General features: G+C 32.0%; 3 protein-coding genes across 3 annotated transcripts in view; 1 reads left to right on the top strand and 2 right to left on the bottom strand.

Moving 5' to 3' along the window:
• The window catches only part of LOC107491867 (salicylic acid-binding protein 2), a 4,277-nt gene extending 2,432 nt beyond the window's left edge, over positions 1–1,845 (bottom strand). The window contains exon 1 of the mRNA XM_016113145.3: positions 1,354–1,845. Coding sequence (XP_015968631.1) covers positions 1,354–1,737 — 384 coding nt within the window. The 5' untranslated portion in view covers positions 1,738–1,845. The remainder of the gene's footprint in view (positions 1–1,353) is intronic.
• Positions 1,846–5,901: 4,056 nt separating this feature from the next.
• Positions 5,902–6,579, bottom strand: LOC107484589 (uncharacterized). The gene has a single exon (XM_016105170.1). The coding sequence runs from the start codon at positions 6,577–6,579 to the stop codon at positions 5,902–5,904; it is 678 nt and encodes a 225-aa protein (XP_015960656.1).
• A 9,107-nt stretch (positions 6,580–15,686) lies between these two features.
• Positions 15,687–16,885, top strand: part of LOC107484497 (DNA ligase 1-like) — a 3,494-nt gene continuing 2,295 nt past the window's right edge. Inside the window, exons 1-3 of the mRNA XM_016105083.3 lie at positions 15,687–16,412; positions 16,539–16,650; positions 16,763–16,879. Of these exons, the coding sequence (XP_015960569.3) occupies positions 15,745–16,412; positions 16,539–16,650; positions 16,763–16,879 (897 nt within the window). The 5' untranslated portion in view covers positions 15,687–15,744. The remainder of the gene's footprint in view (positions 16,413–16,538; positions 16,651–16,762; positions 16,880–16,885) is intronic.

Raw genomic sequence — 16,885 nt, 5'->3', positions numbered from 1 at the left:
ATAATAAAAAATATAAAAAATATTTTTATATAAATAATTTTAATTTTAACTAAAAATTAAAATTCAATCCCATGACTAAGAATTAAAACATTACTTAAAAAAAATTGTATATATAGGACAAAATTGTGAAGAAATGTGCGTAAAATCAAATCACGTGTAATCTATATGATGTGATGCTTATACAGCCAAATAAGTTCGTAGTTTTCTTTTGATATTATTTAAGCTCTTTATTATAATTAAATGTACAACCACAATAATGTTATGTAAACAATTTTTTAAATACAATTAATATATAACAGAGTACTAGAGCTTTTTATAGTTAGTGTTATTGACCTAGCAATATATCGCTATAAGGTAAATATGAAAACCTTTTAAACTTTAATTACATAATAATTATAAAAAATATTCATCCAACATTATTATAAAAATTAAGGATCATGTTATATTAAAGTAGATGCTATCATAAAAAATTTTATAATTATCTTTATATAAAAATATTTTTTTATTATTAAATAATAAATTATAAAATTTGATTTTAATATTATAAAAATATTTTTTTTAAAAGTGTGACTATATAAACAAATCACACTTTTAAATACAAAATTTCATAAAAAAACAATTTTAATATTTTTATTTAAATAGATACCTTACATTAAATGTTCAAATTATCACGACAATCTCTCAAAATGGCTATACGATATGATAACAATATTTTTTTAATCATATTCTTTATCTTTTTTAAAATTATATATTCTCAATTCTTATTTGTAATATTAATATTTTTTAATATTTTTTGTCATATTTATAAAGATTGTGGATAATTTTTGAAAAATAAAAAATATAATTAAAAAGAAGTCGCGTTTAGTAGCTATGCCTTGATAGTTCTGTAGTTTCGGCTATAATGAATAATTTTGGTTCTTAAGAATTAGTTTTATTTTTTTGTTTCATTTTTTTATTTTTTCATTCATAAAAAAATAAAGGTTAAAAAAAGTTTTACTTCTCTAAATTTCAAGAAGCATGTACCTTTTCCAAGACATAGAATGATTTTGGCTTGATTGATTATTTATTGTTGACGGTAATGTCAAAGAAGATTTTAATTAATTAAAGATCAGTTTTTGTACAATTTTTTTTAGAGGAGTGTTAGGGGTCAGTAACTTTCAATACTATCTTTAATGGTTTGAGATTATATTCAATGGTGAAAAATTACTCACTTTTCTTTTGATGGTTAAGTGCTGACCACAAGACACAAAAGTTACTGGTTCCTTAGACTTTCTCTTTTTTTTAGTCGAAATTGTAAACTCAATAATAAAAAAAAAAAGTTTTGCTTCTCTCTAATTTTCAAGAAGCATGTACCTTTTCCAGGACATATGATGGTTTGTGTTGAGTGTCCGGCACAAAAGCTGTCAAGAAAACACCAAGTTGAACCTTTGTGGGGAATTTTTCCATGGCAAGAGCAATATTGAGCCCTCCAAGACTATGTCCCACAAGAACCACCTTTTCATTTGGGGGAAGTGACTCCATAACTTCCAACAAAGGCTCAGAGTACTCGGAAAGAGTCTCAACATCTTGGAGCTTCTTCAAGTTGATGCCAGAAGCAGCAAGGTCAAGAACTGTGACCTTGTGGCCTGAAGATTCTAGAAGTGGCTTGATCTTGTACCAACACCAAGCACCATGGCAAGCCCCATGTACCAAAATAAAGTGCTTTATATAATCTGTGTCATTTGTGGTACCACCCATGTTTTGTGTTTGATAATGTTATTCCAAATTGGTTGCAAACAAAATATATATAGAGAAGAGAGGCTAGCTGGTTTTCTTGACTTGGAGTTTAGGTGGTTGAGTTGGTTTTGGATAATAATTCACTTTCATATACATCCAAATTAGACAAGCGCAATTGGAAACAAGTTTGATTTAATGTGGTAGATCATTTTGGTAGAGTAATTAATAAGTCTTGAATTGGACACACATTAATTTTAGAAAAAATATAAATAGACAATAAAAATATTAAACAATATGAATAATAGATATATCAGATGTTCATTTTACTAAGTGTATAGATGATTATTCTAAAATTAAAATTTAGATAGATAATTTAAAAATATAATATGTTTTGATTTGATTAGTGCTTATTTATATTGTTAAAAAAATTATTGGTTATTTAATATTATCCTTAATTTTAATGTTGTATGAGAAAATGTGAAATGCTTATACGTTGGAAAAAGAGTGTATATTCCATAGAAGTAAGAAATTGGATGTCTGACTTACACACCGATTGGTTCAAAGGAATATGAGGAGAAAGAAAACAAAAAAACAAAATAGATGAAAAATTAAATTTTTTATTGTATAAATATCCATAGAAAATTAAGAGAAAAAGAGAAAAGTGATGTGGGATCCATTTAAAACTTTTCTCTTCGACCGTGGGCTGAAAACGAATGGGAAAGGAGCTCATAAGAATAAAATTACAGATTTATCCTTTGCTTAACAAAGAAATAAAAATTTCCCATTTCATTCTCTTTCAAAAATCAAAAACAGTGTCTAGCCAATAATAGAGAAGGATATTATTAATGTTATTTTATTTTAGTATAACTATTTTTTATTCAAACAAAATTTTTATTTTTTTATTTATTTTTTTATCCAAACAATATATAAAAGAATTTTTTGTCTAGAGTAAAATATCATTTTTGTCCCCAATATTTGGGATAAGTCTTATATGTGTCTCTAACGTTTAAATCGTCCTATTTGTATCCCTAACGTTTATAAAAGTGATTCAATGTTATCTTACTATCAATTATACTAACAAATCAGATTATATTTTTCAATTATTCTCACTTTGATGTATTCATTCTCAATTATGTCTCACTTGGATGTGTTCGATTTTAATATTATACCAACTATTTATGTTTAGATTCAATTATGTCCCTAGAAAAGTGAATTATATAAATGTTGTAGGAATTAGTTTTAACTTTTGATGAGCTATTTTTCGGAGTGGATCATTGATTCTATCCCAAACATTTGTATTCTAATTTCAAGAAGAGATTTTTAAAACTCAAACTAAAGCGTTCATGATATGTAATTGACCGCAGGATAACATTGAATCACTTTTACAAACATTAGGGATACAAACAGAACGATTTAAACGTTAAAGACACAAATAGAATTTACCCAAAATGTTGAAGATAAAAATAATATTTTATTCTTTTTCTATTTTCTTTTTACTCATTTTCCATTTTATATCCAAATAATATATTAGGGTGTCCACAAATTTCACCTTTCCATAGGTGTTTATTAATTTTTTATTCTTTTAAATCAGAAGTTTCATCTTTCGATTTGTGATTATCATTTTTTTTAAATTAAAAATATTACCTTTTGATTTGTGATTTTTTTTAAATTAAAAACTGTCATCTTTGATTTGTATTTTTTATTCTTTTAAATCAGAAATCTCATTTTTCATGTTTTTTCAAAAAATAAAAAAATTACCACATTAAAAATGAATAGAAATGCTTTTCTATATTAGTTTTGGTTTTGGTGATGTACAACTAAGTGACCTTGGCTCGTGTTAAACATGCGGGTGGAATCCTCGTGTTTCTTTAATTTTTTATTATTTTTTCTCTTATATTTATTTTTAATTTTATTTATAAAACTAATGGTGAGAGATCACACTTTCCTCGAGATAATTCATTCCTGACAGAAAGTGATGCGTGTAGAGAACGTTGTCTTGAGAATACAGATAGAGATTTTTTTTTATTGAGTTCAAAATTTAAATACTTCAATCTTCATTTTCAATCCTCTTTGTTATGTTTCTGAATCAACAACACTTAAAGCACTCTTTCTATAACTGTGTGATTCTGATGAAATTTTTAAGGACCTAATTACTCCTGAACCCAAGAAGCTTCTGCTTGATAAAAGAGACAGTAGGATCACATTTGATGACTTCCGTTATCATTATCAGTTATCACTCTAACTTTTTTTGTTAAAAAAAAAAATCTGGCTCAATGCGGGATGAGTTTAAAATTGATTTTTTTTAACATTACTTTTCACTATATGTGAGATACATTTTAAAAAATATTTTAAAAAATTGAGTGAATTGACAAATAAATTTTTAAAAATTTATACTTTAATTTGTATAGGGTGGGTGTCATAGTGGTGATTGAATCGTTGGAGTAGTTCCACTTTTCAGGTTGGATAATCGTCCCTTTATTTTAGAGTAGTTGAGATATGGATTCGGGAAGCGGGTTGAGAGATTTTAGGGATAGTTACTTATTTAAATAATTGTTATCTGCCAGCTATTTTTCAAACCCAACTTCTTTGGAGTGAAGTCTGCTGAGTCCAACCTCTTATAAGGAGGTCGTAGGTAGCGAAAGCCAATCTTTATTAAATTGGGTCTTTTTAGTTTATTTAGACTTGAGCCCTAGTGTTGGGTTAGGGTATGAACAACACTATATATAAAATTTTTAGAGTTAATAATTTTTAATATTTTTTATTATTATTTGATTAGTATAAATATTAAATTATTTTTAATAAAAAAATTTTATTAATTTATGTATACTAAACTCTTGATAAATATATATGTAAATTAAATTATATATTTTTTATGTATAAAATGTCTATAAATATAATTGTAAATTATTATTAGTAAAAAATAATAATATTTGTTAGTTATATATAATTATTCTCTAAAATTTAAAATAATTAAAATAATTTTAAAAAATTAACTAATATTAACTAAAAAATATTGATTACTTAATATTATTCATAAATAATTTAGGAGTTAATTTTTTTTTATTAATATTTAGTAGTCAATTTCCTTTTTTCTCTTCTATTAATTGTTAGTTTAAATGTTACATATGAATATTTTTTGACTAATTATTGATTTAAAATAAATTAATTTTTTAAACAAAAAATACATGTAAAATTAATGAACTATAATTTAAATAATATAATCTCTTGTATTAAGTTGTGGATTCGAGTCTCACTCTTATTTAAAAAAAAAAAGAAACACATGTGAATAAATTGCTACAATTTATTTGTTTTACGCAGCAGCAATCTTTTGTTAACAAGCAGAGTTCTTAGGGCTTGCACAGTTCTCCCTTCTCCGCCATGTGTAAAACAAGAAAATAATCATGATGATTGATGAACATACAGATTCACATCATTCTTTGGCGAAGTTCTTTTGTCGTGATAATAAGACTTCTATGGACAATGATGACGACGGACTCTGCAAAAATCCAATAATTATAATTGATTATTATTACTTGACTTTTGAAGCATGGTGGAGATCCCATTCATTTGTGATATATATTTCTGGTAAAAGATTGAAAAAATTGACGTAAGGATTCGGCTATTGAAAGCAGGGTACAAGAACCAAATCGGTCACCGACCGGTTTAATGAGTCATTAGTTCAACTGAAATTAAATTATAGTTAAATTATTTTAATTAAATATACAATAAAATTATTAAAATTTAATATATATGTAATTATTATAGAAACTAAAGCATAGTTAAATTATTTTAATTAAATATATAATAAAATTATTAAGATTAAATATACATGTAAATATTATAGCAACTAAAGCAGTAATTTAGTATAAATATTTGTACATTTTAGTGGAAGAGAAAAATACAAATCATAATTAAATGAATTTTTTTTTTATTTTTAAATTCTCTTTTATTTTTTATAACTTCTTTCATACTAGATCTGGTTTGGTCAGTTTGATTTAATTTTGGACTAAATTTTTTAAAATTAGTGTCAAAATTCTTGTTTTAATTAGCTCTATCTTATTAAACTATCAAATTCATATTTCTATTTTCTTTTATTAAAAATTAATTTATTGATTAATTATTCGCTAATTTTACGAAGTTTACATCCTACTCACCTAATTAAGAATTTTGCCCTAAAATTCAAATTTAGTTACCTAAAAAGATGTGTGGGTAGTCGTTCCGCATAGCCAATTCGAGTTCCCAAGTATGTTTTTCGATACTAGCCCGAATCCAAACAACTTTCACCAATGATACTTCATTTCCGAGCAATCGTTTGATGTTGGGGTCGTCAATCCTAACCGAGACTATTGGAAACGTCAGATCTTCTCTTACTTGAACCAATTCCAGTTCCAGAACATGACTTGCATCGGGAGTATACTTCTGTAGCTGCAATACGTTAAACACGTTGTGCAGGTTCGAAAGATGCGGCAGTAAGGCAATCCTATAGGCTACCGACCCAATCCTTTTCCAAATTTCAAATGGTCCAATGTAATGGGGATTTAGTTTCTTCGTTTTGATTGCTCTACCCATTCCGGTTGTGGGAGTAATATTCAGAAACACATGCTCTATTTCTTTAAATTCTAAAGGCTTCCGCCTTTGATCAGCATAACTCTTTTGACGGCTCTGAGCGACAAGCATTTGACTTCGTATTTTTTTTATCTGCTCAGTTGTTTCTGCTATCATTTCAAGCCCTAACAAGCTCTTCTCGCTAGCTTCATACCAGCATAGTGGAGATTGACACTTCCTTCTATACAAAGCCTCATACGGAGCCATTTTGATGCTCGCATGGTAGCTGTTGTTATATGCAAACTCCACTAGCGGCATATATCGATCTCAGCTCGCCGGCTGGTTCAGAACACAAGCCCTCAGCATATCTTCTAGTGTTTGAATTGTCCTCTCCGACTGACCATCTGTTTGAGGGTGATATGCAGTTCTTAAACTCAACTGAGTTCCAAATGCTCGCTAGAAAGCCCCCCAAAACCTTGATGTGAATCGAGGATTTCTGTAGGATATAATGGTGGAAGGCACACCATGCAATCTCATAATCTTGAAAAGGCATCCTTTAACTCCCTCTCTCTACTACTCCCTTCCTCAGACACTCCTCAGCCACCCAGCTTTTATTTACGAGCTCTTAAAATACTCTGATCTCCATTGGTGCAACGGAGCTCAGAATATCACTCCGAAGGCCTCTCTCGTACTTAATACACTTCCATTCAACAAAATCCTCAGGCGCACCTTGACATATTCGGGAAAAGCGGCATAATTCTTCAAACTTATTAGTGTACTCAGTAACAGTCATCTAGCCTTGTTTTAATTGGAGCAATTCAAGTTCTTTAACATTTTTGACCGAACTGGGAAAGTACTTCCTATAAAACTCTGTTCGGAACACCTCCCAAGGGATCATAGCACCATCTGGCTGCAAGATACGTCGTGTTCCCTGCCACCAGTACTGTGCCTCACTTTGGAACTGATAAGCCCCGAATTCAACCCACTGCTCCTCGGAAACCTGCTGAGCCTGCAGTGCTCATTCCATTGCCTAAATCCAGTTATCTGCTTTCGTGGGGTTTGAGGTTCCCTTGAAGGTCGGAGGGTGCACCTTCAGAAAAGAGGTGAGCGTCATAGGACCTTCCTCACTGTTGTTTCCATTATTTTTGTTGTTCATCTGATTTCCCAATGCCTCGGCTGTCGCCTGCATAGCCGTAGCCATATTTTCTAGGATAGCCATATAGTCCATAGGGTTGTTCCCTATCAATTTAGGACTTGCATTGCCTAATCTACCTCTGCCTTGCCTGCGACCGCATCCACGAGGCGCTATCTGGTTCCTATACCCACCAAATATGTTTCCATTGTTTCCGTTGTTCATCTGATTACCCAGCGCCTCAGCTGTCGCCTGCATAATTGCAACCATGTTTTTTAGAGCATCCATAAAGTCTACATGGTTGTTCCCTACCGGTTCAGGACTAGCATTGCCTAATCTACCTCTGCCTCGCCCATGACCGCATCCACGAGGCTCCATCTGGTTCCTATACACATCAAACAAGTGATATCAAGTTAATCAGTCTCAATATCGCAAATCTACTGCTTCAAAGTCCCAAATGCATGCTCATAAACGTGTATTCCACATATATTAGTTAGATATCCTAACACACACACAGAAGCATAGTCAGTTCGTCCCTCAGGCTCTACAAGAACGAACTGCTCTAATACCATAATGTAACACCCTACCACACAGAGCTTTACGCTTAAGTTGTAAAACAAGGTGGTGTGGTATTATGACCTCTAAAATAAAATGTATATACGTATAATAATCGAAAGAATGTAGTATACTAGGCGCCATGAAGAATAGGTAAAACAAAATCGTAAAATTAAAAGCGCAACACTCAAGAATAAGAACTTCTTGCGTACGAAGAAAGCTAAGGTTCATAACATATATATTTGTAGAAAACAAGAGTAGAGAGTCAGGAGTACAAAATAACAAGCTCCTAACTCATCCTACGAAGCTCTCATATATATATATATATATCAAACCCATAACTCAGGTTATACAAAAGACGTACAAAAGGCACCCTAGTTCTCCATACTCCTCTAAGATGTACAAAAGTAAAACCAGTTATCAGGAGAGTTCTATACATATAATCAATATATAAACTATATACCAAAATAAAGTCACAAGATATCTACTTTGCTGCAGAGCTCCAGACGCCTAGCGACGTGCCTCTCGACTTGCATTTGAAAACACAAAATATTCGTATGGAATGAGAACCGAGAGTTCTCAGCATGGTAGAGGTGCTGCATACATAAGATCTAAGGTCTTGGGAAAGCCAGAGGCAATCATAGAAAGCCGACACTCAAATTATAAGACTTAAAGAACTAAAACAGAATCCATAAATGGGTGGTTCTCTAAGGAATTCTAAACTTAACTAAAATCTAACTAAAACCCTTAATCTCTCCGCCTTTCCTCCGTTCCTCCAACTTCGGTGAAATCACATAGACAAACAAGCAAATAATGGCAAACACAGGTAGAATACAAGTAATACAGATTGCAAGTATGACAATTAGCATATTAAAACACTTAGGCATTTCCAATTAATGCACAAGCAAGAAATTCAAACAATATACATATGATGTATGGCTGTCTTATGGTTGATGAGTCTTATCTGTTGGTTATAAAGCCAACCCGACAAGTCCGGCTGCTAAACCCTGGACTGTCCCCCGATGCACATCCCCAAGAGTCTATGCATAGCTTTTTCTCATATATAAAATTTCTCGATGGGAGTATCCTTCCCGGAAATTTATAAGTGCCCGGTCACCCTTACGTCGTAAGGTCAACAGAGTATCGAGTCTCAACCTGGAATACATAGTGGCAAGCCACGGTACTTTACCCAGGAAAACTCGCATCTCAGATAAATTGAATGCATAAGCCAAGTAAACATTCATAATCATTGTACAATCATTCATTATAGCCATGGCATTACATATACTTCACTTCTTTATATTTTTCACACATAATTCATCATTTTTCAATCTTACTTCACCCCCAAGTTACCACATTTTCCTAGTTTCATCTCATTACTAAGCATACTATTAGCATCTAGGGCTAAAAGAATGAAAATACAGGTTTAGATGTTCGAAAATTAGGTTTTAAAAAACAAAATTCATTTTTGCTGAAAGCAGCGGTTACGCATCCGCGTAGGCCACACGTACGCGAGATGCCCAACCCGAAAAGGTTGGTCGCGTCGCGTACGCAAGATGCCCAACCCGAAGAGGTTGGTCGCGTCGGGTGCAGTGGTCGCGTACACAAGCTTTGCAGAATGGTAAAAATGCTAAATGCTATAGAATTTTCAGTTTTGCACTCCAAACTTCTGACGCGCATAACTTTTTTGTTTTAAAACATTTTTCATCTGTTCTTCAAACGGCATAAACTTCACGAACTCAATTTTTATATGAAACAAGTTTGAAATAATTTGGGGGTCCGAAAGCCGAGTTATAGCTCGCCAAAATTCGGCCAAAAATTAAATTTACACAAAAATATTCAAACCTCTATTTTCATTAATTCACCATACAATATCAATCTTCTTACACTCAAAATCAGTTCCAACATATGAAATATCACAAGTTCACAACAACACAGCTCGACACCCTTCCATCATCCATCATACCTCAATTTAAATAATTCTCATACATAACTTCACAATTATATCAACAAGACCATCAACGATCCATCATCTATACATATTCATTATTCTCAATTTGTCAACCATCATTAAACAACAAACCAATACTCAACTTGGTTTACAATTATTATCAAGGCACTAAGCAATTAACATACTCATTAAGCATTCATTCATATCCTGTGGTCATCTAACCTAAATTTTCACAAGACAGTATATATTAAATACAAGAAACCAAAATCATACCTTGTTTGATTTTCTCGTAAAACCCAAGACAACCCACTAGGCAATATTACAAGCCTCAATACCAAAATTCAGCAGTTAGTTTCAACTCCAAGCTTGCAATTAAGCTTCCAACATTTTCAATTGCTCACACCTAACAAATTTTATAACATATACATACCAAAAATTCAATATCCAACACACTTAATTAATGAATTAGCTAAAGTTCTAGGATTCTCACCTTACTCAAGCATCAATAAAGCAAGATTAAACGTTTTTCTTAAACTATTTGGATCCTATAACATAAAAAGACCAAAATCTCAACACCCACTTATATAATTTTTGAAAATTTGGGAAAGGTGAGGTTGAGAATGAAAATAGAAGTTCCTTACCAAATTATGAACCGGGCTTTGTAGAGCTCGACATCACGGATGCGTGGCCGCAAATGGTGCGGCAATCGGAATTCGGAGTGAGAAGATATAGTGATTTGAAATCAAAGCCAAGGGTTTGTTCTTGTTTCCCTTGCCTTGAGCTTGCTTTAGCGTGATTTTGGCTGAATGGAGGAAGAAGAATGAGTCTTCTTTAAGTTATTGGGCTGATGGGTTGGGTCTTGAGCCTATTTTGGGTCCAGTTTGATCGGATCGGCCCATTTTGTCCAATCTTGGATCAAATTCTTTAAAATTAGTGTCAAAATTCTTGTTTTAATTAGCTCTATCTTATTAAACTATAAAATTCATATTTCTAATTTTTTTATTAAAAATTAATTTATTAATTAATTATTCGCTAATTTCACGAAGTTTACAAAGAGTCCCCACTATGTATAATTTTTAAGCGCACTAAAATAAAGTGACCACCGTCACTTATCTAGCAAAGTCAGAAAGAGATATGACTTATCTTTATCTTCCAATTGACATTATATAATAGATTTATTTAAATTCTGTAAGATATGATTGTCAATCAAAGACCTCTATAAAAAGAGGGGGCTCATCTCAGTTGTATCACAAAGTATCGAACATTGCAATATATTTATCCTTTTCTATCTCACAAAATATTCTAAATCTCTTTCTCTCTCTTTGAAAGCTTAGCTAGTATTATTTCTTTTTCCTTATTTAGTGTCATTAAATATACTCTGGACTTGCCTCTTATTTCAGAGGATCTGCTCATCAGAATATGGCATAAATTGGATCCACGAGAATTTCTCATAGCGAAAAAAGGACTCGATCTTATAATATTAAGTTCTGCTCAGACCTTTTAAATCTCACCTGATCTAGTGATCAATAGGGATAAGCATGATGGTGTTGTAGTATCGATTTCTTGAAGTACTGGAGATTCACTCTTGTGGTATCAGAGCCTCAAATTTAATAGGAGGAAGAAGGTAGTACTAGTCAAAGCAAGTAAGAAAGAACTCACTAAACATGGATATTTCATCATCCTTAAGCTCTTCTGAGCCCATACATCATTCTACTTCACTAAACATAGATTGCTTCCCCTCTAATCTAAAAAAATTCTTGCTAATAAGACTGATCAATTAGTATAATTCACTCTGTCCTAGAAGGCTCTCGGACACGAGCTACTAAATATCCACTTATTAGCCCCTACTCCTTCTATCAAAAACAAAAAAAATCAGCCCTCACCACCATTCACCATCTTATCACCAGAAATCATTTTCCTCCACCAAAAGAAGTCATCCAATCTTCTCATTTACAACAGTGTGGTTTGAAAGCCACTACTGCTGAACAATATATAACCTTGAAAATTTCGCACAAACTCATCCAAAATTATTAAATCCAAGGCTACACCCATTTACATCTAGGAGCAGTTAGGCTTGTTCTAACTCTTCATAAAAAAAATCTCTTCCTATAACAGGCAAGGTTGCTCTTTTGAATACTACTTTCAAGAATTATTAACATGCCTTGATTGGAGCATTGGTCACTACACTTTCAAACGAATCTTACTATAGCTCCTAATTTCACCATGAGGTTATCAGATCCAATGATACCTTATAGGTTGAAGATTCAAATACAACTAATTAGAGTAATTCAAAACTCTAATGCTAAACAGGCTCCTTACACCACTAAGTCCTATACAGAGTCCAAGACTATGTTCTTGATATCAATCTCCCAAACACCATAGGAGAAATATTATTCATGTTCACTGATAATGCCAGAAGACTAGCAATTGTAAATATTTTAAGAATGATCACCACTAAAGAACTTTCTTCTATTATTCAATTAGAATGAATTACTAATTATAAGAAAGCCTTTCTCAAAAAATAGGTTGATATTTATACTGCAGCTTCACCAACTATTACCCACAATAGTGATGGAACGGTGACTACTGTCTTCCAGAAATTAGGAGTAGTCAAACAAATTTTACTACGAGGATCATCTTTCAGAATGATTAATATAATCTTTTCGGTTCGAGTACAAACTACTTACGATCAAGATAATTTATCGGTGTATTTCTTTGAAAACGAATGACCTGTCTATATTTCTCATATTAATGGCCATTTTCTCTAGGATGTTAATCCCTCTATGCGTGACTCTGATTATGCCTGTGCTAACCAATGAAGTGACACAGATGATGATGATTATAATAGGTATCAGAGAAATAAGAAAAAGAAGAAAAAACCACAGCAAACTCTTTTCTCTTACAAAAAATTTGAACCCCTGATGATGCAGATATAATTCCAAAAATTAAGAAAAAAATACTATCCCAAAAAAATTTCACACATTATTCTCACACATTAAAAATTAAATTTTATATTTTTTATACTTTTTTAGTTAATAACTTTAATATGTATTCTTATAACACATTATAGCTAAATGATATAAGAAAAATGATGTTATGTATCTCATTTTTCAGTCGATTTACACAATTCGATGAAATATATATTTAGTTTATGATTATTGTTAGTGCCATAGGTCATAATTGTTTTCTACCAAAAACTCATTAATATTTTACCTAGCTAAGATATTTAGTTTATGATTATTGTTAGTGCCATAGGTCATAATCGTTTTCTACCAAACCCATTAATATTTCACTTAGCTAAGATTTCTCCTTCATCATTATTGGTTGTGTTTAGTTGGTGTCTTTTAGACATAAAAATATAAACACAAATATACAAGTAGACGTAGATATAGATATACACAAATTTTTATCATATTTAATGATAATATATAAGACAAAATTTTCTATTCAAATGTCTATTTTACCTTAAATATAATTATTACTATTACTATTGTTATCAGTTATTTCCACCACCAATACTAATTTTTCAACTTCATCTCAAATCAATATCACCAAAAAAATTTAATCACTACTTCAATATTTTAAATTAAAAATTAAAACAGAATGACAAATTTTTGCAATAATTTTTAAAATTCAAACACTAGTAAAAAAAATAGAAATAAAGATGAGAGGGATGTAATGAGTGTTGAAGAAAGTACAGATTTAACAAAAAAAAAATAGAAACTGGAATAGATTTAAAAAATGATAGTGATGAATCTATGAGACTCATTACCACCATAAGACCCGTAACAGTGATGATCTGCGATAGTAGGGCGACGCGATCTGCGATGTTGGGCTGCAAGGGGTGGACGGCAACGGTGTTGTGACTGTCTCGGTGGTGGGTAACAAATCTTGAGTAGCAACAGTGGGAGTGGCAGAAGGAAAAATGATTGAAGGAAGAGGATAGATAGAGGCAGAAGAATTAGAGGGAAGAGGAAAGGAGAGGGATGAAGAAACGAAATTTGGGATTATGGTTAAAATTGGAATTTAAAGGAAAAAATAAGTGTCTCGTGTGTATGTCTTAGTGTCTTAGCTTATAAGTGGTACACAAATTTTATGTATTTATTTTTTTTATGTCTTTTTGTATCCATCAAATTTTCTGTCTCACCAAATCAAACGAAGGACGTGTGTTACCATGTCCAATAAGACATGAACAATAACCAAACGCTACCTAAATTCTATAAAGATACACACATAAAGATCTTTGCTGTAACTATACCAATATGAAAGTAACGTGAACAACCAAAATAAATTATGTTTAAATTTTAGAAGGTAAATTTATTATTTTAAATATTAAAAAAATAAATAAATCACTGTTTTTATAATTCAAAGACACATCATTTTTTTATTAATTAAAAATACAAAAATATTTTTTATTTTTTAAAATGTGAGACATTTAAATTTTTCCGTTTAAAATATATAAAGACAAATAAACCTTTAAAAATATTTATATATTTTTAATTAGTCAAAAATTTATTTATCATTAAATTAAAAAATTAAAAACTTATTTATCGTTTTATTTGAATACTAACCACATTATCTTACTCAAAAGTCAAAATTGTGAAAATTAGTAAAGCTAATTTTAGAAAATATATAAATAAATAATAACTAAATAAAATGAGAGGTAATAAACAATCTTAATTTATAACCTTAGAATTTTAGTGGTTGAAAAAGAGAAGAATTATATACCTCTAATTGACGGATGGTTCATATTGAAGAGACTCACCTATAAATTGAGTTTTTCTTTAATTCATTTCAATCAAGTCATCCAGATAGAATAACATAATATTTCTTTGAGTAGTTTTCTCCTATATATGATAGAGAGAAGTGTGTTCTCCTTTTGTCAAGAGATAGTGTTATTGTAGTCTCCTTGTGATAGAAAGAAGTTGTAATTCTCAAAGAAAGTTATTCAATTATTTTCATAGTTTAAACAAATTTCTAATTTTTTATCTCTATATTTTGCTGTGTCATTTGTCTAGTACCTAACAGCATCAACTTTAGTTTCAAGTTCACCCACTTGAAAAGTTTGTGGTTGTAATTATGTATATATACACACACTCTTGTAAACCATTACAAAGTTAACAATGCGAGATTACTACACAAGTCATGTGACTAATGGCACAATATTATTGCAGCCTTGTTTAATTAACATAATAAGAGAAAGCAAATATATATAATTATATATATTATTTTAGAATGACGACTTAAATAGTTTTTAATTTTAGGTATTACAACATCACAATAATCACGCATATTATATACACTTACATACACAAATTAAAAGTTTTTATCTGCGGTGTCGTTAGAAAATTAACTAAAATGATAGCCAACTAATTGGAAAACAGGAGGTCTGTTGTAAAAAAGAAAAGAAAAAGAATCGAAAAATAACTATCCACTATTATAATTTTTTTAAATTTTAAAATAAAAAATACAAAAACTTAACTTGAATTGACTTATATTGTAGCTGGCCTCTTATACCTTTTTTTTTCCCTCTCTATTACTGATTTCAACTAAATTTCAAAGCAAAAATCATTATCGCTAGACCGCCTTGCATGCAAAGTTGCAAACATAGTGTTTTATTGGGCCTAGTGTTTTCAAAATTCTGTAATCATTGGGCCTCGTGATTAGTTAATAGTTACGGGACTCTAGGCCCAAAGAAAACTAAAATGGCAAAACTATATTATATAATAATTAATAATTAATAATTCATGGTCGTATGATTTGTGAAACTCTAAGAAGAGTGGAAGCAGTGTTATTCCCGCCATTTATATCATCACAAATTTCTCTCTCTCTCTCTCTCTCGTTGATGCTCGCATTCCGGCCATGCTTCTTCAATCCACCACTCTGCCGCCCCATTTCCGTTAAAGTTCTCTCCTTTTTCGCATTTCCTTCTTCTCTTTCCTCTCACATTCTCTCTCTCCCTTTCCCCCATCGCACAATGACCAAACCACCCTCCGCCTTCGACGCTCTCATGTCCGGTGCTCGCGCTGCCGCCGCCGCCGCTGCCAAGAAGAAGAAATCCGAGCAGTCGCAGCAACCAACTGTTTCTTCTCCCAAGAAACGAAAACCTTCACCCTCCACTCTCCCCACTCCAACCTCCACGCTAAACCCTAACGACCCCAAACCCTCCGAAACCGTTCCTACGCCAACGAGTGACCCGCCCAAGCAAGAACCGGAGAAAGAAGGCCCTCCTCCGACCAAGACTCGCCACGTGTCTTCTTCATCTGCCTTGCAGGAGCTGAAGAAGCGCATTCCGCAGCTGAAGGCGAAGCCTTCGAAATTCGATCCTAGCTCAGTGGCTTGTTGGGAGAAGGGCACGCCTGTGCCGTTCTCGTTGCTGGCTTTGGCGCTTGAAATGATTTCTGCGGAACCTGGCAGAATCAAGATGACAGATATTGCGTGCAATTTGATGAAGACTGTGATATACTCTACCCCTGAGGATCTTGTGCCTCTGATTTATCTCTTCGCGAAGAGGTGAGTGTTTTAATCCCAAGAGCGTCATTTTCATTCAGAAGTTGTGAAATTTAACTTTCATTTTAAGATTCTGTATTATTTTAAAGTGCTTTGGATGCAAATTAAGTTAGTTTAAATGCATGGTAGGCTTGCTCCGGCGCATGAAGGGCTGGAATTGGGAATTGGCGAGACTTCCATTATTAAGGCACTTGCTGAGGCAACTGGAAGTACTGAATCCAAAATCAAGAAGCAGTATCAGGTGACTCTTTTGGGTTTTGTAGTCTTTGAGTGTCTCTTTCCCAATGGGGATTGTTTGATGACTTGCCATTTTGCTTTAGGATTAATTTTTTCTTGTTGTTTGTTGTTGGCAGGGCGAGGGTGATTTGGGAAGAGTTGCCAAGATATGCCGTTCATCTCAGTCCATGATGCGGAAGCCTGAGGCTCTGACTATTAGGAAAGTTTTCAACACCTTCCGTCTTATTGCCAAGGTGAAA

The sequence above is a fragment of the Arachis duranensis genome, chromosome 1 (assembly GCF_000817695.3).
Source record: "Arachis duranensis cultivar V14167 chromosome 1, aradu.V14167.gnm2.J7QH, whole genome shotgun sequence".
NCBI classification, from domain to species: domain Eukaryota; kingdom Viridiplantae; phylum Streptophyta; class Magnoliopsida; order Fabales; family Fabaceae; genus Arachis; species Arachis duranensis.
This window is presented reverse-complemented; position numbering and strand designations above follow the sequence as displayed.